A 25207-nucleotide genomic window follows, 5' to 3' on the forward strand; every position below is an offset into this window, starting at 1 on the left:
ATTTTTAACTGTGTTAAGTATTTTTTTTTTTAATAAATATTATCTCATTTGATCCTCACAACAGCCCTGTGAGGTAGGAGCTATTATTATCCCCATTTTACAGTTAAAGAAACTGAGACAGACAGAGGTGACATGCCTTATTCGGGGTAACACAAACCAGGAATTTTCTTAATGAATTTGAACCAACAGGTCTTCCTGACTCAAAAACTCTATCCACTGTGCCACCCAGCTGCTTCTGTACCTCTATGGAAATAATTCAGTACATTTCCCAAATCTTTTCTCTACAATCTATGGCTGTCCAATAATCACCAGACAGCTCTGGAATTCAAGCTTCCTTGGTTTTTTAATTCTTAAGTTTCTTCTTTGTCCTTCTGCAAACAAGTGGCTGGGTAATGAGATCGAGACAGTCTATGTCCTCAGAAACAACTCCATTGATTCTAATGCTTTCTTAGATTTTCAAATCAATCACTCAAAATTTCACATTGTTTCTGTCTTGGGCCTTTATACCGAAAAATTTAACCAATTCTGAAAAGGAAACACTATTATATCTATTTATCAAGTGTGTATACATCCTTCCTAAAAGACAGTAAGATACTGGAAGGCAAGAAATGCCATTTTAGTAACTCCCAACTCCCAACTCTCAACACAATGACTCGTCCAAAGTAGGTACTTAACAGGGCAACATCAATATTATACAACGATCAATTCTAAGGAATGTGACTCTCTCCAAAAATGAGATGATGGAGGCCAGTTCCAGTGATCTTGTGAGGGAAAGAGCCATCCACCCAGAGAGAGGACTGTGAGAACTAAGTATGGACCACAACATAGCATTTTCACTCTTTTTGATGTTGTTTGTTTGCATTTTGTTTTCATACTCATTTTCTTTTCTTTTTGATCTGATTTTTCTTGTGCAACAAGAGAATTGTATAAAAATGTTTACACATAAAAAAAAAAAGTAGGTACTTAAGGAAATATTTTTAAATTGAGTTGAGGCTAAGGAACAGACCTTTTTTGTGGTCACTGAAACTTCCCATGTTTGGCCAAAGTCAACAAAACAACAATCACTTTGTAAATATAACCCATATTGTGAAACAACTTGGGCTCTCTCCCCTGCAATTTCCTGAATCTCTAAGCCACATGCACGGGCAGGAAATGCAATCAGATAGGGAGATGAATTGCCTAAAGGGAGATGTGTGTATTTGTTTATATTGGAAAGTAGCTGAACATTTAAAATAAAGACAATAAATTGCTTTATTGCAGTACATTAGAGGAGAATGCATGGAAAACCCTGTCTGAGATACATTAGGGGTTGAACAAATGACCAACTCACTAGCCCATGGACCTACCAGTCAATGAAAGGGGCCATCCCCCTGTGCCTGGAAGAATGAGACAGACATTTTGCAAGGTCTTTTATTGAGAGGTGGTTATGGCAACAACCACAAAGTGGAGTGACCTCACCTACTGCAGCTTCCCCTCTGCCTGGTCTGTGGGGCCTGAGGCCCCTGCCCTGGTCCCAGGACACTATTCACAGACAATCCCAAACACCTTCATCATCCTCATCCTTATCTTCTTCTTTTTCTTCTGCTTGCTTCTCCAGGCTGCCCTCAACCTGGCAGGGCTTACACAACAGGGGACCCAGAGGTCCCTACAACTTCCCAACCCGGGGCTGGAGGGTCAGGGCACTGGGCCTGAGAGTTGGAAGGCTCCAGGAGGCAGGAGCAGAGTCCTTGGCATCAGCTGAAGCCAAGATCCTTGGGGGAGAGCATCCCAACTTTGTCCTGCCAGGAAGAGAAGGGGGGGAATGGATCAACTGGATCTGGGAGAGGTCTGGGGTCTTTCTTTCCCAATCCAGGTAAAGCAGATAGGGGACTCACCTGCATTAGATACACAGCCCTCCTTCTTCTCTCCTGGAAATCCAAGAGAAAGAGATAAAAGCCTTACTCTGGATTAATTGCCCCCAAAGCTTCCCAGAATTTGTCCTTTCTTCATATCCTGACATAAATTATTCCACTCAGCCACCCCACTTCTATGGGAACCCATCCTCCTTCCCTTTTCCTTTCTGCAGGACGCTAAGCTTCTTTCCCTCAGTAACCTTCTTCTATCTTCTAGTTTCAATTTCTTCATTCTATCTTTATGATTCCAGTAAGGTCTGAGCAAGGTTGTCTCCTGTCTCTCCTTGGGGATCAACTCCCCACACATTTCACACAGAATCTATGAAGACAGAGGACCACCTGACAGATTCCATCTGAGTGGGAATACCCTCTCCAGTGTTCTGGCAAGTGGTTATCCAACCTCCTCTTGAAGAAGTGATAAAGATCTCGCTAGTCTCTGAGGGAGTCCATCAGACTTTTAGATAGTGCTCATCATGAGGAAATATTTCCTGCCCTCAAACTTCAATCGGCCCTTTTGATCTTTGTCCTGGCCTCTGAGATCAAGAAAAACAAGTCTGACCCTGTCCTACATGTTCATCTTTTAAATGCCTGAAGAGCTAAATGCTGATATCCTTTCTCTCCTTCCTGCTAAATAAGCCCAGTCCCTTTCATCTCAGAGTTGATGCAGAGATGAAATATCCTGACCTAGGAACAATAGAGCTGTTGAACTTCAGCTTCTCTAGGAAAAGGGACCTCTTTTGTGAACATTAGAGAGGAATTACAGAAGGAATTATATCATTCTGACTTCTAAGATGATGAGAATCCTGTTAGCATCCATCTTACTTCCTTTTTTCTTTGTATTGGGACAGGGAAGGAAAAGAAGGTATTGAGTTACGTTAGTGACCATGTTGTCACATGGAGAGTGTCCCCAATCCCACCAAGTTGTGAAGAAACTTGAGAGGAGTGAAGGGTTCTAAGAAGGAGCATCTTCCTTAATGTGCCCTCAAATCAACCAGATTCCATGCTAGTCTAAGTAAGGGTGAGTGAGTAAGTAAGAGTTGTAGTTTGAGAGATCTTAGAAATGCCTTCTAACCTGGGGCTGAGAAGTTTTCTTTTAGAAGAACTTCTAATGATCTTTCCAACATTAATTTCTCTCTTTTTAATGTCCTAGAAAATCTCATTCTATTTGGGATGTGTAGAGTCTAGAGGCCTGGAAAGGGGGACCTCTCAGGGTTATGGGGGAATGGTAAAACCATTGGGCTAAGAGGCAAAGGACCTGAACTCAAATACTTCCTCTGCTACTTGTTCTTTCTTTGGTCCTAGGCAAATCCCTTTTATCTTCTACAAAATGATAATGGAATGTGATCTCTAATGCTGTAAAAGAGTCCCGGACTTAGCATGAGTTCAAATCACATTGTACACATTTGCTAGCTGTCATCTGTAAATGGGGAATGGGATTTAATGATCTCTCATGTCTCTTCTAACTCTAATTCCTATAATTTTTAAAGTCTAAGAACTAGGTAGCAAGACATAATTGGTTGCAACAGGAAAAGGAAGGTGATTAGGAAATAAAGGCAGCAGAGGGAACCAAATAGGCTTAGGGGTCAGGAAGGCCCAAGATCAACAAAGTTTAGAAAATACAAGAAAATGGAAGTCCTAAGAGGAGAAAGTAAGAGTCCCCTGACTTGGCTCAGCTCTGAGAGGAACTGGTGTCTCAGGAAGCTGAGGTGAGTTAGTGATGCCTGAATTCTGAGGTGGGGTCCTTGGATCTGAAAGCAACAGGGTGATGAGTCTCAGGGAAAGTATCCAAGTAGAGATTGGATGATACCATTAGAGAGAAGGTGGGTTTTCCTGCATTGGGGATGGAACTAAATGCCTACTGAGGGCTCTGCCACCCTAAAGCTTTAGAATTCAAAGAATCTATGATTATGATTCCATGATCCTATATATAGTGTCTTCCTCTTTCCTAACAAAATCATGAAATCATAGATCTTCCAACCAGAAACAACTTCCTTTCTCTAACTAAACAGGATAAAGCACTGGCTTCAAAGTCACAGGATCTAAGTTCAAATCTTGCCTGTGACATATACAAGTCTGTGAGTCCCTTAAACCTCCCTAGGTCTCAGTTTTTCATATATAAGACTTAAGGGTTGGATTAAATGTTTTTAGATATTTCCTTTCCAACTTTAGATCTAAGATTCTAAGAATCTTCCAGGCTACAATCCAGATAAGAAATTATTCATCTTTCTCAGAAGACTTCCAGGGATGAGAAACTCATCATTTCCTAAAATCAATCATTCTACTTTGGGAAATATTTTCTTTGCATTAACTTTACATTTAAAGAACCTTTATAATTCCATCCCTCCACTGCTGGTCCTACTTCTGGCCTCTGGGTCAAGTAGAAAACATTGTCTCATCCTTCTACAACATTTCAATCCTCCAAATATTTAATCATAATGAGCAATGTGGTCTAGAGGAATGGGTACTGGCTGTAGGGCTAGTAGACTGAATCTTGATCTTGCTTCTTGCTTTCTCTCAATTAATTTCTCTGGGACTAATTTTCCTTCTCTGTAAAATGAAAGACTTAGAGCAGAGGGTCACAAAGTTCCCTTCCAGCTCTGAATCCTAGGATGGTCTGCTTAGCTCCTGCCCCTGTCCCTTGACTCACCGCCCAGGTAAGCACAGTTGAAATGGCTGCAGGTCCGATTGAGGCTCCTGATGGTCACTAGGTTTCGGGTCCCATCCTGAGAGAAGTCAGACACCAGGAAAACCTCATGAGGCGGAAGGAGAACCTCTCGTTCCTCTGGGAAGACCGAAAGGGCTTGTATAGGAACTCCAAAACAAGTGTTCATGGTGAAGAAGGTGGAGTTTCCAAATCCCTGGGCCACCCCTTTCTCCTCAGAGGTGGAGGTGAACTGGCCCAGGCGAATGACATCTCCCAGCTGCTTAGGCTGAAAGCGGAGGCTGCTCACCCCTCGGAACACCTCCTGCCCAGGGCCCTCCTGGCAGCTCTCCGGAGCTCTCAGCAGCTGCAGAGCCCGCATCAGGTAGAAATGTAGGGCCTTGAAGGGGAAGTGCTCCATGTAGTCCTCCCGAGAGCTGCCTGTGGTCCTCACAGCGGAGTTCAGCTCCCGGTACAGAGGGTTGGATGAATTGGTGTAGACCATGACAGCCACAGCGTGCTGGGTTCGGAAGCCCAGGGGCAGAGTGAGCTCCCTTCTCCGGCTCTCCCAGGCAGCTGTGGCAGCTCCCCAGGACTCCCGGAGCAGGGAGTGCTGAGCCATCTCCTCCTGGAGCAGGTGGGGGACCTCCTCCTCCATCTCCTCCACACAGTCCAAGTAAGCATCATCAAAGGCATCGGGAGCTGGGCCCAAAGGCACAGTGGGGACAAGGTGGGCCTATGGACGGGGGGAGGGGAGATTGAAAGAGAGGAACAGAGAAGAGAGGCTATGTGGGGAAGGGGATGAATCTGGAGCATCTCCCATAGCTTCCAGGGAGTGCCCTGATGCTTCAGATACAACAGTCTCACTGACCTACTCCCCACTCAGCCTTCTCTGAGGTACAGCCTCACTTCACAATACTCTACACAAATACTGTAGTCAGGAGCCTTCTTCCACTATTTCTAGGACTTCCTTCTTGGTCTCTTGGATCCCCTTCAGTTCTGAAATTCTAGTAATTGTGATTCAGCTTTCTAAAGTGGAAAGGCACTAGGTGACATGGATAGTGAATGTATGTGGGATGCTTTGAAGTTCTTTGGGCAACTTCAGCCATCTGTCCTTATTGAATGATCAGGAAAATCAGGCATATGGGAGGGTTCCAGATCTTCCAAGTTGGTTCTGGACTGCTTACTTGGGAAAAATCCAAGAGATTCTAAGTTCATGGTTTGTTGGGGGAGGGACATCAATTTGACTTCAACCTACCAGGTTAGGGATGTCCCCAGATATCACAAATCCTTTGATTATTGAAGATTGTTATGTTAAAGAATTATAGAATCTCAGAACTGACCATCTCTGTTCCCCCAAAGCTCAACTAAAGTACAGCTTCCAAAAAGAGACCTTTCCTGATCCGTCTCTGGCCCCAGTTGTTAGTTTGGAAAGTGTTTACAAATAAATAATGGCAGTAAAAGAACAGGGTCTACTGGCTAGAGCACACTCCATGGATTGCCAAGGCTTGTGTATCCTAGCTATTTCTGGGAAACTACATTGGCTCAATTCCAAAGGGCTTGGCTGTGTGGGATGAGACAGTTGAAGTGGTCCCTTGGTCGGTACTTTCTGAAGCAATAAAGTCAGGAAAGAATGAAGAAGAGGGAGAGAGAAGCTAAACTGCCTCCCTTTTGAAACCATCAGCAGACCCCCCACTTCCATTAGGAGAACTGAAAAATGAAAGGATCCCTCAGGGTCTGCTGCTTCATCCCAAAGCATCATAATCCTTGAGAGTTAAACACATGTTCCTTTCTCCAACAAGCTAGGTCACAGACTTTATAGTATAAGTATGTATGTATATGGGCAAATATATGTATACTTTGAACATGAACTTGGATAGACTGGGAGGTAATGAAGGTTAGAAGGTTTGGAGTATATAATACATGGGATCATGAAGAGCTGAACAGGATTGACTTGACTGAACAACAACGTATATATGGTATTTATATAGGTGTTTACCTATTGTTTCTCCCAATAGAATCTAAGTTTCTTGAGGACAGGGACAATTTCATTTTTCGCTCTGTATTCATCAGCACTTAGCGCAGTGATTGACAGATAATAGACACTTAATAAATAATGATTGATTGATGGCATTACCCCTTTCTTGTTCCTTTCGGCAATATCACAGCAAAGTTAACAGTATGATATGGCAGACAAAAAAAATAATCTGTTCTTAGATTTCAATATGAAAGATGGTGGAGCCCATGGAGATGGAGATATGCTGATGACCCTGTTCTTCTCTGCCCTAATCAGACAATATCTTGAGGATTATGCTAAATTGGGAGAAACATTTTAGGAACTACAATGATAAACTAGAATGTGATCAAAGGAGAGTGGCTGAGTCACACATGGTTAAGCAACCATGCCTTTGAGGTTCAGTTGTTGCTTATCCAGTTTTAAAGAGGACTTAAGACATGAAGTGATATCTTGACTTTGTGTGAAATGGATTTAAGTGGAATTATATGAGCAAAATTACAAAAAACTTTCCACACAAATAAAGTCAGACTTAAATAATTGGAAAAATATTAAGTGCTCTTGGATAGGCCGAGAGAATATAACAAAGATGACAATACTCCCTAAACTATTTAGTGCTATACCAATCAGACTTCCAAGAAAATATTTTAATGATCTAGAAAAAATAACAACAAAATTCATATGGAATAATAAAAGGTCAAGAATCTCAAGGGAATGAATGAAATGGATTTAAGTAAGACATGATTGCACAATCATCAGCCTCATTATCTCTTACAGAGTTGCTAGAGTCCAGTAGCAAGGAAAAAGTCAGGATGACTGCTCAGGATGCAGTGGATGACCGTGGCCATGAATGACCAAACTCTGAGCACCCCTCAGCACTTGCTTCTGTTGCCTTCATAGGTGTGGGTGAAATTGCTCTCATCTACCCATTCCCCGAGGAAAGTTTTTACATGCTTGGAGTAGACATCCACCTAACACACTGACAGGTTTAAAGCCCATAGATTACCCTCAACCTGGTTTCGTCACTCTGCCAAGACAATTTATCAGTGTCTGGCTACTGCCCATGCTACAGCTGTAGCCACAGACACTTGGCTGACAGTTGGACAGCAGATAGATGAACAGCCCTGGTTCTGCAAGCCCTCACAGCCGAGATGCTAGTTCTCCCTGAACAACCCATACACATAACCAGGGAGGAGAAAATAATATTTAAATGTGATTAAAGGCTACACAGAAACATTAGACTTATTCTGCTAGGCTCCAGAATTGTAAAGGAGCTCAGAAGTTATTGGTTTCAGTTCATCACTCAAAAAAAATCCATCCTAGAGTACATCTGACAAAAAAGACCAAAATAAAGTCTTTAACTAAAGACCTTCAAGGAGAAGGGAGTTTGTGATTTCATGAGGAAGTCTATTCCATTTCACAAGGCTTCACTTGTTTTTGAAAGTAATTCCCAACACCAAACCCAAATTTGTCTCCTGCAATTTATACCCATTAATCCCATTCCATCCAGTTCTGCTCTCTAGGGTCAAATAGAATAAGCCTTTCTACTGTAGGAGACAATCCTTCAAATACTTGAAGATAGATATCATCTCCCTTTCCCCCAGTTTTCAATTCTTCTCTTCTCAGGGTTCCTTTAACTAATCTTTGTGATTGTGATTCCTGTCTGTCCTTCTTTGGAAACTTTCCAATTTATTAATACCCTCTCCAAAATGTGGCTTCTTGAATGAACTACAATACTTTCTCTATAGTCTGTTCAGGCTGACTATAAAGGAACTATTACCTCTATTTTTGGATGTCTCTCTTAATGAAACTTAAGATTGCTAAAATCACTCTTGAGTTTGAGGTCCACCAAAATCCTCAAGTCTTTTCCAGATAAACTGCTATCAAGTCAGATCTCCCCAATTTTGCATTTGTGAAATTGATTTTTTGAGCCCAAGTGTGAGACCTTGCATTTATCACTATTAAATTTCATTTTGTTTTGACCCAATGTTAAAATTTCTGCCTTCATGAAGAATTCTATATGTTTGTGTCATCTGAAAATTAATAAGCATGCCATTTTTGTCTTTATCAATGTCATCAATATAAATATAAAAAGTCCAGGGCCAAGCATAGAAGAAAGGGAACACTCCTCTGGGGATCTTCTTCCAATCTGATGTTAATCTATTAGTGCCTGAATTTTGGGACCTACCATTCAACAAGCTCTGAGTCTTGAACTGTGTCAGATCCAAATCTGGCCCAGCACACAACTTCCAAGAGACACACATAGTTTAGGGGAATATAAAAAAAGAGACCAGGAAAAGTCCCCTGGAACACTCCATCCCCCCTGAACTGAGCCTCCCCAGCTCTCTCCTCCCTGCTCTCCCAAACCACTCCCTTCCAAAAGCTGCATTGCTCCAATGAGATAAAATTCCATCTGGTTCTTACTATTTGCTTCTCCTAAAACAATTAGATATACATTAGTAGTATGATTTGACCAGCCCTAGAATATCTTCAGGTACATCCAGTGTGGGAACTGCTGCTTCCTCTCAACTATTGTCATTGTTGGTTGCCCTTCCTTCCTTATCTGCACCCCATTCCCATTCCCCTTGTAAATTCACTCCCTTTAAAAATATTCACCTATTAGTACAGAACTAACAGGTCAGCTAAATCCTGTCATTTTCAGGATGCCTACATATCAAGCTGGAAATCATGGATTCTTTTTTTATTTCCTGGTCCCATTCATCCATTTCCTCTAAATCCAGCTGTAATGGTCCCTCCATTCCTCCATCCTTTCTCCTCACCTACTCAGATGATCCAACCCAATATCCAGACCCCAAGTTTGACCACAATCAACTGCCTTGAGAGGTGAATAAAGGGAGACAAGGACAAGGACACATGAGCAGGGTGGAAGTCTCAGGAAGGGCTTGAGGATCTTGGGAACAGTGAGGGTCTCAGGAGGGATATGAAAGTCCGGAACAGCAACTGTTCTGGGGAAAGGACTAGGGAGAGGACTAGTGATCTTGAGGACATTGGAGGTCCCAGGAGGTGTTTGAGGAGGAAGAGCAAGGTCCTGGGAAGAGCAACTGTTTGGGGGAGAGGACTAGTGATCTTAAGGAAGTCCCAGGAGGCGTTTGAGGAGGAAGAGGAACAGAGCTCAATGAGATTCCAGGAGGAGGCTTGGAGAAGTAGGCTAGAGGTCCAGGGGAGGAGGACTAAGGGGGATGGAGGTACCATTCATTACCTGTGTCAGGGAGCTGAAGCCCAGGCAGCTAAGTGTAATCATCAGGGCGGGCAGCATTGTCCCTGGGGGAGACTGGAAGGAAAGGGAGTGACTTGTGGAGATTGGGGGTGAATTTGTAGAAGGGTGAATAATTCTGATTTTTAAAAAACAATTATGTGAGCATCTTTTTTATCCCCTCCCTGTTTTGTAAGGAAAAATGAATTAGTTCAAGGATTCTATGAGAATAGGGTTGGAGAGCACAAGACAGTCGTGCACTGGAAGGTAGATTTCTTTTGTTTCTGTGTCTAATGCTATTCATCTGGGGCGGGGTTATTTCTGAATTTCTACATATAAACCCTTGTGAATAACAACGACTGAACTCACTCTTCTATCCTGGAGTATGTGGAAAAGAAAAGAGAGGGAAGGGTGTGTACGGGGAGGTGTGGGTGTGAACCAGCTCCCCCATTATGGTGATAGAAGCAGGAAAAAATAAAGGTGTGTGGGGATTGAGCCAAACAGGTTCAGGAGCCAGGAACTCCCAGGAGTCTTGGATCACAAGTGAAGGGGCAAGAAAGTTAAAAAAAAAAAAAAATTATCAAAATCCTGGGGCCAAAGGCAGAGGGTTCAGTCCTCTCTTGAATTAGCTATCAAGAAGTTGGGGTCCAGGGATGATAATGGTTAGTCAATGAAACCTGAAACTCTGAGCAAGCTTCCAAATGCTGCATGAGAAAATACAGCATTTGAAGGGTCGGGGAAAGATTGTCAGGAGGCCAGGAGGGAGAAGCTGAACCTGCTCCAGGAAACCATCTGACCTTGCCCTCTGACTGCAGGCTGCACCATTTTGAGTGCTTCAACAGTATGAAAGAGAGGATAGGAGGAAGAAAATGCAGCCTGGAGGTATTTTTTTTCTCCTCCATCCTCTTCCCTCCCCATCCCAATAGACATACAAACACACACAAAGAGAAGAGATACCGTGAGGTTTGGGGGAAGGAAACGAGGTTTGGGGCTGACGAAATAAAAGAGGGGGGCTGCGGATGGGGGCTGCGGATGGGGGCTGCGGATAAGGGCTGCGGATAAATCTTAGGGGCAGGGCTGAAGAGAGGAAAAGAGAAAGATTAAGGATAGGATGAGGGGCGGGGCTAAAAAAATAAAAGGGTGAAGAGGAGAGAATGGAGGTGGGGCTAACGGGATGGAAAGGGTCTTGATTAAAGGAGAGAAAAGAATAAGGATATAAAATGGAGGAAGGGAAAAAAAGGATGGAATGAGGGAGGCAATGCAGAGGAGAGGATCAAATGGAGGAAAAAGGGACGGGGATATAGGGGGGAGTGGATAATTAGGTGTGGGGCAGGGTGGGTGTCCCAAGGGGTGGCGCAATGCAGCTGCTCAAAAGCCTGGACCGAGGTAGCCCCGTGGGGACCCCGTACCCACCTCGGGGCACGGCGTGGAGCCGATGCCTTGGGGCCTGGAGCCTGGAACACAGCTGGAACCAGAGGGACGGAGGCTGGGGTCTCAGCTGATACTATAGCAGTTCCAGAGTGGGCAGGATAAACAAAATCCTGCCTAAGTATAGTCGGCTCCACGATCACCCGCACCCCCCTTCCCTGAAACCCGACACTGCAGTCCCTCCTTCCTATCCCTGCTCTAGGAGGGGAGCGGCTCCAGCGGCCAGTTGTCCCCTTCCCCTGGCTGTGCTTGGGGAAAAGTGTCAGTAACCCCACATCAGATCAGAGGCTTCCTAAGGGCTGGTCAGACCGGGTCTCCTCAGTCCTAGGATCCCCAGACCTTAGGGTCCTTGAACTGATGTACTGTGAATTGATTCACAATTCCTCCAGCTGGACTGGTCCTTTTGTCCCAGGCTCTCCCATCCCCCATTCCGCCGCATCCACTGGAAACGGGGCGAATGAAGCCTCAGAAAGGAGTCTGATCTCCAAACCCTCACCCGCAGCCAGTCTCCCAGAAATTCTTCAGCCTCACATCAGGTGACTTCTTGTTTATAAACACTCTCTCCAGCTCCCTTGTGTCCTTGTTCAGTCCCACTATAAATAGACCCCGGACAAGATTTCTAGGGTCCTGCCAGAGGCTAATCAAAGAACTAGGACAATTGGAGAGAAATCATGGGCCGGCACATTCTGTCCCAACTTTCCGCAGCTCAAGGGCTCTCTCCCCCATCTCAATACCCTCAGTATCTCTCAACCCTGAGAAAATGGCTTTCTCTCAATACCTTTTTTTCCTCACAGACATCTCACTTATGGGCCTGAACATATCCTTGGTGATATCTAACTTCCCTGTCAGCTTGATCTCATTTTTTGTGAAATTAATATATTCTCCACTATCGAGGATATTTTTAAGCAGAGGCTGGATAAATTACTCAACTCCTGATTGATGAGAATTTTCCCTATCTAACCCAATCTCAAACCTACCACCCAGCTTTCTAGCCTTCTTTATAATTTTCTTCATAACTGTAGCAACTCTATCTCACTCACACATCTTCCTTGTTCTCCCTACCTCTATCTCTGGGAGCAATAATCAAATCAATATTACCATTCCAAAAAAAAATTGTTCACATAAAGTATAGCTCCATTCACTATCCTTGTAAATTTCCTGGCCAAAATACCCCTTCTTAGTCACCATTCCCTTTATCTATTTCTTCCTCTTTTATAAGGTAAGCTCCTTGAGGTCAGGGATAGTCTTACTACTTCTGTTTATTCCCAGTACTGCTCTTATTTCCAACCCAGTGCTGGACACAAAGTGCTAAATAAAAGTGTTTTATACTTGGCAGGTATGTCCTTCTGTCAGTTATCAACCATTTATTAATTCTGTAAAGAGTTAAGGGCATGGGGACAGCTAGATGGTACAGTGGATAGAGCATCAGCCTTGAAGTCAGGAGGACCCGAGTTCAAATCTGACCTCAGACATTTAACATTTCCTAGCTGTGTGATTCCAAGTCATTTAACTCCAATTGCCTCAGCCAAAAAAAAAAGAAAAAAAGAGTTAAGGGGATGGACCCCCTGAAATCCTTTCCAAATGTGAATTCCAAGATCTTAAATAATTCTATGATTTGATGCTTGAACTCTATGGTTTTAAATGTAAATTATTTTCTAAGCAATATGTAAGAGCATTAGAATGTGGAATCTTTGAAAGCAGGATTCCCCTGGAATTCCCTTAACTTCAACTTGACTTATGTTAATGAGAGTTTCATCCTTCAAAGGGGATAATTCTTTTTTGTATCTGATCCTGACTAAAAGGTAGAGGTACAAATGATGGTAACCTTGCAGAAAAGTGACTGTTCCTTCCATCTTAGACTTTGTGATTCAGAAGGAAGGAATAGAAATCTGAAATAAATTTGACATTCACCTTTGATTTTGGAAGAGCAGATTTCAAGATGTTCAGAGGAAGGATAGAATCCCATCGGCTAAAATTCTATCCAAGAAGACTACCTATTAGAGAGAGGAAGCTCCCAAGGATGGGACTTTTAAAGACACAAAACAGAAAATGCCATTGTGGAGGGGAAAAATAGTTATCTAAAGAGATAAAGAGATAAATGTGGATATACCAAGAATTGACCAACCAAATTAGATTTTGAAGAAAACATATAGAATATAGAATGAATATAACACCATGGCAGGATCCTGTGAGAGTAGTGTTAGAAGTGCCATTGTTCAGAATGAATGTGAGTGATGACGGAAACTAATTCCACACAAACACACACACACACACACACACACACACACACACACAAACTACACCAGAAAGACTCAAAGGAGGAATAGAATTTGCTGCTCAGAATAGACAGAATGAAGATATTGGATGAACTAAAGAGAAACAAGAGTTACAAGGCATGTACAGAGTCACATAGGAAATAAATGTGTGAGGCTGGATTTGAATTTAGATTTTCCTGATTTCAGACTCAGGGCTCTACCCACTGTACCAATAAGCTGCTAAAAAGATCTTGGATTGAAAAAGGCTGAATAAATATGGCTATTAAGAAGGTAATAATACTCAAGATAAGTTAGAAGATAGTGAGAAAGCCTTTGATGAGTTAAAGTCATCTGGCCCAATGAAATACAATCTTGGTAATGAAAGACATAGAATATGTGATTACTGAGCCATTGTCCTTGACCTTTGAAAGATTATGGAAAATGGGAGAGGAACTGTAGAATTAGAGAAAGTCAACTGTTACCCTCATTTAAAAAAAAAGGAAAATGGAGTTTCCAAACTATAAATTATAGGCTTATTTTCTTTTAGCCTACTGGTTGATATCTTTTTCATCCTCCATTAGATATTCTTTTAACTAGTCTTTTGGATTTCTTTTCAGTCTTCTTTCTAATTTATTTTTATTCCCCAGGCTTATTTCCTTCTAGATTTCTTTTTAACCTTCTATTTGACTTCTTTTAGATTAATCTATTTAGTCTTTGCCTTTTTTTTTTTTTTTTTTTTTTTGGGTCTCCTATCCAATTTATTTTTATCTCGGACAGTTGTATGCCCAACTCTGCAATCAAGAAAACATTCCAGGGAGGGGCAGTCTCAGAGCCAAATTGGGACCTGGGCAGGAAGGAGCCTATCCAGAAATAGAAGGCAGAGGAGGGGGGAGATTGAGTTTCCAAGCATTTGTAGGGAAGGGGGAAAAAAGGAGGAGAAAAGAGAGAAGAAGGGTACTTATATAAAAGAAGCTTCTCTTCCCCCTAGGCCTGGGGCCCTGAAGTCCAGTACCTACCTTTCCCTCCCCTATCCTCTACCCATGAGGAGGCCCAGGTAAGGGGTATAAATTTCTGTTCTGGGAGGGAGGTGTGAAAACTACAGGAGTCACTAGGGAGAAGTTCTTAAAGGCTGACAGGAGAGGGGGAATAAGAGAGAAAGATAGAGAAAGAGGAAACCAGAGTCAGAGAGACAATGGTGCAGAGAAACAGGGAGACAGAAAGAATCATAGATCTACAAAATTTTAGAGATTCCAAACCTCTCATTTTATAAAAGAGGAACCTGAAGCAATGGAAGGGAAAAGGGCTTGTTAAAGGTCATCAGTTAGAGGTGGAACCAAAGCTAAAACCCATGTCTCTAGATTTCTGGTCTAGTTCTTTCTAATACAAAGAAAGACAGGATGAGAAAGGGAATGGGACTGGTAAATCAAGTTACAAAGGGGATTCTTACTAGGTCTATATTCCAGCACAGTTGTGAAAGGAGACCAGATATATTAAGGTTAATCAAACCTTTGTTCTCTCCCTAAAGCATGAACTCCAGGCCCGGGGAAAGGGCAAGCCAGGGCTGGGGCCAGGATTGGTCCAGGAGTCTCCTACTTAGTGAATTAAGCCCACTAAGAAGTATGATCTGCTTGCTAACTATTGGAGCTATCCAGAAGTGCAATGGGACCTTTTGAAGATAGTGGGATTCCCATCATTGGGGGATTTTAAGCATAGGCTTGATGTCCTCTTGTTGAAAAGGAAAGGATTCCTGGTCAAATATGGATTTAACTATATATATCCTGTGAGAACCCATTCAAGAATGAGATAATGAGTTTAGAGTCAGAGTTATTGATGTTTCAAAAAAAAACTCTAAGCTATAATTTCTTTCCTAAGATCTTGCTTGAGTGGGAAGAAGAGGAAGTCATCCTAGACTCTGATTTAAAACTTTTTCTTCACTCATCTAGCTTATCATTCCCTGTTTTGATGTCAATGTTCAATAAATATTTACTAAGTACCTTCTATGTGCCAGGTCCTATACTAGCCATGGGGATACAAAAAAAGACAAAAGATAAACCCTGGTCTTAAGAAAATCACAGTTTATTGGGGAGACAACAATCAATCAGTACAGATTTATCAAGCCTTTACTATGTTCCAGGTGCTGTGCTAACCCTGAAGGATACAAAAAGAGGTAAAAGGCAGCTCCTGTGCTCCAGAAGCTTACAATCTAATGGAGAAGGGGCAGTTGGATGGCCCTGAGCACCAACCCTGGTCAGGAGGACCTGAATTCAAAACCTATCTCAGATACATAATACTAGCTCTGTGACCCTGGGCAAGTCACTTAACCCCCAATGCCTTGCCAAAAAACAAACAAACAATCTAATAGAAGAGACAACTAACAATTAAGTACAAATTAGTTATATACAGGACAAATGGGAGGTAATCAACAGAGGGAAGTCATAAGCTTCCTATAGAAGGTGGGATTTTAGATGGGACTTGTCACAAATGAGAAGGATTCTGGAATAGCCAGATTTGAATCCCAACTCTGAAATTTGCCAGATAGGAAAACTTTGACAAGTCACCCTCTACTCTAAATCTCAGTTTCCTCATCTGTAATATCACTTGCTTTCCCTAATTCCAAGGTGCAAGGAAAGAACTTTTTAAAACTTTAAGATTGTTTTATTAGGGATTTATCATTATTATCATTGGGTTTAAGAAAAAAGTGAAATATTTTGTATGATATTGTATTTTCTTATTTCAATGGCTCAGACCCATGATCTCATCAATTTGAGTATTCTCTCTACTGTTTCAGACTGCAACCCATTTGGTATATTCTTATGTTAAATTCTCCACAGAAGATGTACCTGAGGTGATGGAAAATTTCTTTTTTAGGTCTTTTTTCACTTTGCAGGTATTAAGCCATTCATCTGTTATTTCTTATTCTTGTCACATCATTAGTCTACCTTTTCTGATGCTACATTTATTCAATCACACCACATATGTATCTCCTTGTATGCTGCAGCCCACTTTTGTCCACCATGCACCTCTTTCCATTGTCTGGTGACCTAGGAAAGCTGGCTGGCCCAGTGACTAGAGGACTGGATCTCAAATCAAAAAAAAAAAAAAAAAAAGACTTGAGTTCAAATCCTGCTTTACCTGCTTCCAATTGTGTGACCCCTGAACAAGTCACTTAAGCTTTCTCAGATTCAGTTTCTTCCCCTGCAAAATGGGGATAATAGTACTTATGTCAGAACATTGTTGTATGGATCAAATAATTTAACACCCATAAAGAGCTTTACAAACTTTAAGGTGCTCTAGAAACATAATATAGTAAGGTATTAATATATTATTTAATAATATGGTATATGTAAAAATAATAATCCATATTATTAATTAATAATATATGATATTAAGATATGTATGGAAGATTTCTTATTAGAGGAGAACATTTAAGAGTGAGTTTTGTTTTATAATTTCAACTTCATTTTGTTTTGTTTTTACCATTAAAACACTATAAATATAGCAAGGCCTTATTTTACTCACTTTTCAATTGTTTGATGATGATGATGGTGATTATAATTATAGCTAGCTTTTATATAGCACCTATTATGTGCCAAAAAACTACGCTAAGAATACTTGACTGTGATCTCATTTGATCTTCATAACAACCCTGTGAAGTAGGTGTTTATGTTATCCCTATTTTACAGATGAGGAAACTGAGGCAGACAGAAGTGAAACGAATTGTTGATGTTCCCACAGATGGATTTAAAATCAGATCTTCTTGACTCTAGACCCAGCACTCTATCTATCCACTGTATCACTTGATCAAAGACAATTTCTCCTATAGAAAAACATCTGTAAAACTCTCCCTCACATTTTTATCAGGGATACCTCTGATAGATCATTCTTATAGGGACTTTATGAAGATGATATGGTAGGTGAATTGATCAATAGTTATTACTAATGTTTTCTCAACTAATTTTTGGGAGGGGAGGAGCATTAATCTCCTCCATGATTTCTTCCATTTGTTTAGCATCTTCTGCTCTCTGAGATCTTTTGCCAAATGATCCTTGGATGCGTTCAAAAGTTTTAACTCCAGCATGAATTTCTTCCCATATGTATTTAGTCTAATGCAGTTGATTTTCATGGGCAAATAGGTGGTACAGAGGATAGAGCACCAGAACTGAAATCAGGAAAACCTGGGTTCAACCTGAATCAGACACTTAGTAGCTATGTGACCTTGGGCAAGTCCCAAAAGCTTAACCATCCCGAATTTTTTTTATTTCTTTGTCTATTTTTTATAAGGTATCATTAATAACTCAGGATAATTCTATCCTCTCCCCTTTTTTATTGAGATATCCTGGTGAGGAACAGCATAGCAAAGGATACATATTTCCCCTAGAGAATCAGCATCCACTACTGCAGGCACAGCCATAAGCCCTAGCAAAGATTGTGAGCTACGACCTATAATAAGCCCTAGAATACCAGCTGAAAGTGGATCTGCAACGCTCGTAGGGAGAGAGCATATTCCCATATCATCAGTAATTTGATTTGAGACCGAAGAAGATAAGTCTCAGGGTAGCATGCATTAAATCCTGTACTGTCAATAAGTCTGATTCAAAGTGTTGTTCCCCGGTACCTATTTAGGGGGAACGAGGGAGAATGCAGCTCCTATTGTTTGAGGGTGCCTGGAGAGTAGTTTCCATGTATCTGCTCACATTCCCTATTATACTGTGAGTAGCACTCTGACGCCCATTTTGGACATAAAGGCGAAGGTCTATTTGCCGAATTACAATGAGATCCAGCTTGTAGAACAGTGCGATTTTTCTTTATGTGACCAGATTGCCCACAATTATAGCATCTCTGAGGATTTGAAGATTTTTGAGAGCGTGACTTTTCCCTATGTAATACAGCAGCCATGACTGCTGCTTGAAACGCTGAGGTTCCTACATTCTGACAGGTCTGAATCATCTCTACTAACGTCATTTTTTCCTTTCCCCCGCTAAAGCTTTTTTGCAATCATTGTTCGTGTTCTCAAAAGCAAGTTGCCTTGGTAAAATGAGAGCTACTTCCCCATCCTTAAGAGAACCCTGAATGGCCATTGTTAAGAGACTTACAAAATCAACAAAAGGTTCATGTGATTTCTGCATAATTTTTCATATGATGTACCTCTATCAAGTTTTCCTGGTATTTTTTAACTATGCTGCTCTAGCTGCTTTCATTACTGTTCATAAGCTATAAGTTCATAATTTAATTGATCCGGTAACTGATTTTATACCCCTGTTCCAGTAAGCATTTCCAAGGAAATTCTGACTCCTCTACAATCATTGATCCTAGGCTGTTCTTGACATTCGGCAAAAAAAGCTGCCTTGCATATCAAATAGCCTCCTCCATCTTAAGTGGTTTTTGCTAGTGAACACCAGTCTAAAGGTGTCAGAGCTTTTCGGGAGATTCAGTCTAACAGAACGTGGATATATGTACTATTAGGACCATAGTTGTTTGCAGCCTGACATAATTTCTTCAATAGTTTAAAATCTAGAGATTGATATTCTCTAATATTTAGATTCAGATTACTGGGATCAGGAATCTCAACAACTGGGAAGGCTAATTGAATTTCAATCCGGATATATTCTCCTTTTTCTTTAGCTTTCTTAATAGCTTCCTCAACTAGCCCTTTGGATTCAGAGGACTTTGGCTTCTCTTCGGCTTTGCATTTATTTGCCAGAAAGATCCGAACAAGAAGCCAGGGGGAGGGAGAGAGGTTCTGATTTTTCCTTCCTTTTATCATTTATTTTTTCCACGACTGTATTCATTTCTTCTTCCTCCAGAGTATTAGTGGAAGAATCTACTTGAAGGATATTTTACGTAAAGGAACTGTCTCTGATGGCTGAAGGCATATTTAAAAAATATTCCAAATAGAAAATACAGAGATTTGAAGAGTTCCTGGTCCTTTTTCATTTAGATAATCTCCCCTGTCTTTTCCTACCTTGTCCAATTTTTCTAAATCAATTGTTCCTTCTGGAGGAAACCAGGGACAGCATATTTCTACAGATTCCAAGAAATCTTGTAATTGGTTTATGCTAATTAACAATCCTTTTTTCCTAATTTTTTCAATACTTTCAGATAGTATTCTCTGTCCCTGTTACCTGACTGATATTGCCCCATTCTTATTCAATATGTTGCACTGTATCAGCCAGACAAGAATCAATCTTATAAATTTTATCTTATTATATATATTGAACATAAGATATCTTATGTTCAATATCTGATATTTGATATCTTCCTCCTATGTCAGCCTGGTGATGAACTATCTCTAATGTCAACTTATTTCTAGTGATAAGGTGCCTGTTGGTGATCACCTTTTCCTCCCCACTTTATCCTTATGTCTTTTTACTTAATTTCCCCCTTTACCTGAATATGTGCACATCTAAAGAGGGCACTCTTCCACAGAAGCTCTGTCAACTTGTGAAATTCCACTCGTGTAAGGCTCCATCTCTGTTTCGGGGGCCACTGTTGCGAGTCCAGCTCCTGCAGGGAGATGAAGAGTGTGATAATCAGGAGGCCAGGCAAAAGAATTCAGTTAGAACTCTTCAATTTTATTGATCAGGACTACTAATATATATATATACCTTAAATGCTTATAGGTTTGATACAAATACACTCTATTAAAATTCTTATACTCTAACGAACACTACTATGATGTAAATAATTAAACCCCTTAATCACGGAATATTGATTGTTTAGAAAAGTAAATAGTTGAGATACACATGAGTGTAAAATTTATTATACCATTATCTTAGGTACCCTTCTCCCAAATGCTTTTAGTCTCCTTGTGCACATTCTTTCCTGTCCTAACTTCAAATTTTATCTTTAGTCTGTTGAGTAGTATTTGCATTTTGCTTCACTCAATAGATCCCAATTTATAGTATTATCAAGCATGTTTCTGCTATTAAGAAAAGAGATGTTAGTGAGCCAAGTCACACTCAGATTTAAGACCTGAAATGGATTCTTACCTCCCCGCCCTCTACAAATCCCATTTTCTTACTTAACAGATGAAGTCTACTGACTTCAGTTCTCCTAGATGAGACTTAAAAGCACAAGGGGCTAAACCAATGAATAGCAAAATAAAACATGCGAGAGCAACAAAATGCAAAAGCATAGAGGTCAAATTGTTTACAGGATCTATCGTTTTTAATCACTGAAATATTTGGTTAGCTACACTATCAGGATCAATTCGATGGATACTATTCTTTTCCATTTATTCTATTAGGACAGTTACCTGAGATACATCCCAGGTGAGGTTAGAGTCATGTATGGCCCCAGATATTTTGTTTCTAATTTGAGGCCATGTCACATTGGTGGTTTCATTGTCCAATCCGTCTATAAGGAGTCACACATACATAAGCATATCTATAGCAAGCTAGTTGTAATCTAGATTTTAAATTATTTACATGATTTCCTAAGCAAATTAACGAGTGTTCCACTAAATTTAAGTCTTGTTTTAACCCATTATCTATATTAATCTGTTCTTTAAAGGCTTGTGATATATTTTTTTGCGACTTTATTTACAAAATGAGGAGTTTGAACAGATTCTCTAAGAGCCGTAGCTGAAACAGCAAGTGATGTGATCCTTGATATAGCTGCTAGAATTTCAATAGTAAGTAACCCAACAAATCTCTTCTTCTTCTTGCTAATGTCTTCTAACCGTTTTTTAACTATTATCCCAAGTTTGTTCACCCGCTGACCTATGCCAGTTATGCTTAATTGAGGTTGGTATCATCATATAGGGTGGGTGTTCAATAACAACTATAGATAGTAAATCAGCAGTAAGACATTGAGTTATAATACAATTGTAACATTTTACAATAAATCCTCCTGGTACATTACTGTTTGAATCCCCATGCCATTTTTTAAAATGGTATTTGTAGTGAGAAACATCTGTGGATATTCTAAACATGCCTGTACAGTATGCTTCTGAATCTTCTGTAAGTCTGCAAAATCCCAAATCTGAGTTGGAAAAATAGTTCCCATAGCTGCCATGATTCTCCATACATTCTCATAAACTATTCCTTCCCTGGAATAAATGATATCTTTTCCCACGTTTCCTATAGAAGCTTTTGTATTAGATCCTGACCAGGAAAATAAGTTATCAGAAGCCTTTTGTATAATCATGTAAATACATTTGCTCCAGGAAGAAAAGTTACTTCTTGACATAAATTTCGATTTTTCTTAGGACATGATAGATAACTTGGTTTAGAAATATTCTCATCATTATTTGTGTAATTAAGACATGATTTAGAAATATACTACCACCTTATCAACCCCATATTTTCCACAGTTTTGTTTCAATGTATCAGCTTTTGACAGACATAAACAAGGTTATCATTACTTTCCATAATATCATTCTCTACTCTATAAAAATATATAGTTTCCTGGTTATAACTATCTGTATAATATTAATAACAGTCTTTGGTTCTTGAATATAAGACTTCTGTACTTCTCCCAAGAGCTTTGAATTTAAGGTTGATACAGGTGTCAGTTTATCTGCCCATATAACTACTCTAAGTATTGGAGAAAAAGGTACATAAGTCCAATACATATATTCTTTTTGTCCTCCTAGCACTTGAATAGTAAATAATGTGAACAAAGTAAGTAAAGTTTTTTCTTCTTTAGCTCTCCTCTCCCTCAGTCGCTGCTTCCGGTTTCTCTTTTCTTTACTCTTTCTTCCAGGCTGGATTCCCAGCTATTGCATTCGAAGTGTCAGTAAACTTACAGGGTCGCAGGAATCTTTTTGGTATTCAGATAGGTTTTTGAGAATTGTCTGAGAAAATACAAGCATAGCCCTGTCCCCAAGCTAATAATTTATCTGGACCATTTCATTTTCAAATTTTAGGGTCTTTCCACATTGCCGGTGTTCTTTTTGCCATGTCATATTTTTGTTTTAGAAATTTAAATTGTTTTTCTGCTAGTGTAATACCATAATGAATCAGGTGTTAAGAAATTTAAAGTATACAGTGCTATTGTTAATCGTCCGTTAGTGTTTCTTTCGCCGGTTTGTTTTTTCTAAAAATGTGTTTAGGTCTCTATGCTTTCATTCCACAATGACCTGGTCAGTTGGATTGTAAGGGTATTCCAGTCACGTGTTGAATATGGAATGATAGACAAAATGTTTTGAAAACTATACTAGTATAAGCAAGGGCATTATCTAACTTTATTACACGTGGAACTCCCAAATCAGAAAAACAAAATAGTAAAGGATCCATACCCATAGCTGTGGATTCCCCAGTATGGCAGGAAGCAAAAGTGAATGAAGACAAAGTGTCTACAGTGACATGAATATACTTAAGTCTCCCAAAAGAAGGATAATGGGTTACATCCATTTGCTATAAATCAAGAGGGGACAAGCCTCAGGGATTTCTGGCAACAGGTTTCAAAGAAGGTAAATAAGGAATACAATGAGTGCAAGATCGAACTATTTGTCTTCCTTGTTCTTTAGCGATATTGCATTGATGAAGCCGCATTGTTACGGATTGATGAAATCGAAAGTTAGAGTTTGGGGTCTCAAAAAGAGACATAGTTAGTAAAGAGGGTTGTGTTAGAAAATGAGCAACAGCATTCCCTGCTCTTATATCTCCTGGAAGGTCAGTATGTGAGAATATATGTGTACCGAAAAAAGGTGCTTTCCTATTTCTTATGACATGTTGCAATTGCTCAAACAACTGATAAAACAATAAGCTGCTAGAAAACCTTATTTGGGCTGTTTCTATATTATTTACCACATACACAGCATATTCTCTATTAGAAAAAATATTAAGACGTTCTTGACCAAGATGTAATGCAGTAATAATTGCATATAACTCATTTGCTGTGTTGATTCAAATGGAGTATGAATAATATGTTTAGTACTGGGCGATATATATAAGGAAGCTAGTTTTTTCTTAGTAGCTTCTGTAAATACCATAACTGCATCAGTGATGGGATTTATTCTGGTTATTCGGGGAAATATGCATTGAAATTTAGCCATGAATTGTAAAACTGGTAGTTGAAAAATATCATCAATTGGACCTTGGTACATAGTTAGTAAAGCTTGCCAATCATAATTAGAGGCTAATAAAAATTCAATCCGGTCTTCAGAGTATGGCTGATGAATTATGTGTAGGAGATCTGTTAATTGCAAAAGTCTTTTTAAAGGTTTTTGAATCAATACTGCTACTATCTGAGGGTAATAAGTAGAAAGGCTTTTTTGAGTCTGATCAGCCAAATAAACCCATGCTAAAATTGCCTGTGTCTGATGTATTGCTGCAAAAGGAATATTAGAAGTAACCATGACGATTATCTGTACTTTCTCTTATAAATTTGTTCTGTCCAAATAACAGGAGCTTATTGCTTTTTCTACTGCTTGCAACTGAGTTTCAGCCTCTTTCTTAAGATTTCTCTTTGAATTTGGGTTAGGATGTCCACGTAAAATTTCAAATCGTTTTGTCAATTCATGAGTTGCACTTTAAGTATGTTTTATCCAATTAATAATTCTTAATAGTTTTTGATAATCATTTAGAGTAACTAGCTTGTCTCTTCTAATTTCTATTCTTTGGGTCCTTATTAACGTTTTTTTCAATTACCTGTTCTAAATATGAATATTGTGGGGCTAATGATACTTTCTCTGGAGCTATCTTTAATCTGTATTTTTCCAAAGCCTCTTTTATGTCCCTTTAATACTTGTTGTGCACTATTCTGATCATAATGTTCACACAAAAGGTCATCAACATAACGTCCCATATATGCTTCTTTATATTTAGCTCTAATAAGAGTTATAATTTCTGCCACATATTGTTGACACTAGTGGGACTATTTTTCATGCCCGTGGAAGAACTTTGCATTGAAATCTCAAATAAGGTCCTTCCAGATTTGTAGATGGTAATGAAAATGCGAAATAAGGACAGTCTTCAGTTCTCAAAGGAATGGAATAAAAACAGTCTTTAATATCGATGATCTATATTTGCCATTCACTAGGAATCATATTGGGTGAGGGAATTCCTGGTTGTAAGCTGCCCATAGATTTCCTTCTATTATCAATATGCCTTAAATCCGTTAACATTCTCCATTTTCCTCATTTCTTTGTTATTGCAAATATGGGTGAGTTCCAAGGGCTATTTGAGTGTTCTATATGCTCAGCCTGTAATTGTTCTTTAATAATTTTCTGAAAGGCCTCTAATTTTCGTTTGTTAGGGCCACTGATCAAACCATAGGGGTGGTCCTTCTTTCCATTTGATTTTAGGTACTTGTGTTTTCTGATAAGTGACCTCTACGAAAAATTCTGTAAGACTGCATTCATTCCTTTTAACGAATCTCTCCCCGATAATAGGAAGTGCCTGAAGGATATAAGGTTTGAACCTTCTTTCTTTATTTTCTTTTCTCCAGACTAATCTTTGTTCTGCCATCTGTACATCACCTATGCCCTGTAAATGTGTGTGTACCTATATCTTAGGCCAGGTCTGTGGCCAGAAGCACTGTGATATGAATGATTTATCAGCCCCTGTGTCCACTAACCCTTCCAATATTTTCCCTTCTATTTCTCGTTTAAAATTGCCCTGGAGTCAGTTATAGGTTGCATCCAGAATGCCTCTTTTCCTGTCCTCCCAAAACTCCGAATTTTTTTATATTCTTTTCCTATTTTTTATAAGGTATTATTAATAACTGTGCTTTCCTCTCCCCATTTTTATTGCGATATCCTGGTGACGAGCAGCATAGCAAAATACATATTTCCCCTAGAGAATCAGCATCCACTAC

The 25207-nt window shown here is 39.9% G+C and overlaps 2 protein-coding genes across 4 annotated transcripts in view; one reads left to right on the forward strand and one right to left on the reverse strand.

Moving 5' to 3' along the window:
- Window positions 1-1579: 1579 nt before the first annotated feature.
- Window positions 1580-11396, reverse strand: ART5 (ADP-ribosyltransferase 5). The gene is made up of 5 exons (XM_031962027.1): window positions 11175-11396; window positions 9768-9839; window positions 4540-5269; window positions 1875-1907; window positions 1580-1778 (listed from the first exon to the last, which is right to left on the reverse strand). Exons 2-5 carry the CDS (start codon window positions 9822-9824, stop codon window positions 1675-1677), a joined length of 924 nt encoding a protein of 307 aa, XP_031817887.1. The 5' UTR covers window positions 9825-9839; window positions 11175-11396; the 3' UTR covers window positions 1580-1674.
- Window positions 11397-14338: 2942 nt separating this feature from the next.
- Window positions 14339-25207, forward strand: part of ART1 (ADP-ribosyltransferase 1) — a 57802-nt gene continuing 46933 nt past the window's right edge. For all 3 annotated transcript variants that reach the window (XM_031962029.1, XM_031962030.1, XM_031962028.1), the window contains exon 1: window positions 14339-14498. The gene's annotated coding sequence lies outside the window, so the exon portion shown is untranslated. The remainder of the gene's footprint in view (window positions 14499-25207) is intronic.

This window comes from Sarcophilus harrisii, chromosome 3 (assembly GCF_902635505.1).
Source record: "Sarcophilus harrisii chromosome 3, mSarHar1.11, whole genome shotgun sequence".
NCBI classification, from domain to species: Eukaryota; Metazoa; Chordata; class Mammalia; order Dasyuromorphia; family Dasyuridae; genus Sarcophilus; species Sarcophilus harrisii.

Excerpts from the sequence above, each read along its gene's own strand:
- ART5 (XM_031962027.1), bottom strand. The coding sequence starts at position 9,824 with ATGCTGCCCGCCCTGATGATTACACTTAGCTGCCTGGGCTTCAGCTCC. Across the intron at positions 1,908-4,539 it reads CAACTGTGCTTACCTGGGCG|GAGAGAAGAAGGAGGGCTGT; the intron begins GTGAGTCAAGGG and ends TTGGATTTCCAG. Across the intron at positions 1,779-1,874 it reads GGGCTGTGTATCTAATGCAG|GACAAAGTTGGGATGCTCTC; the intron begins GTGAGTCCCCTA and ends TCTTCCTGGCAG.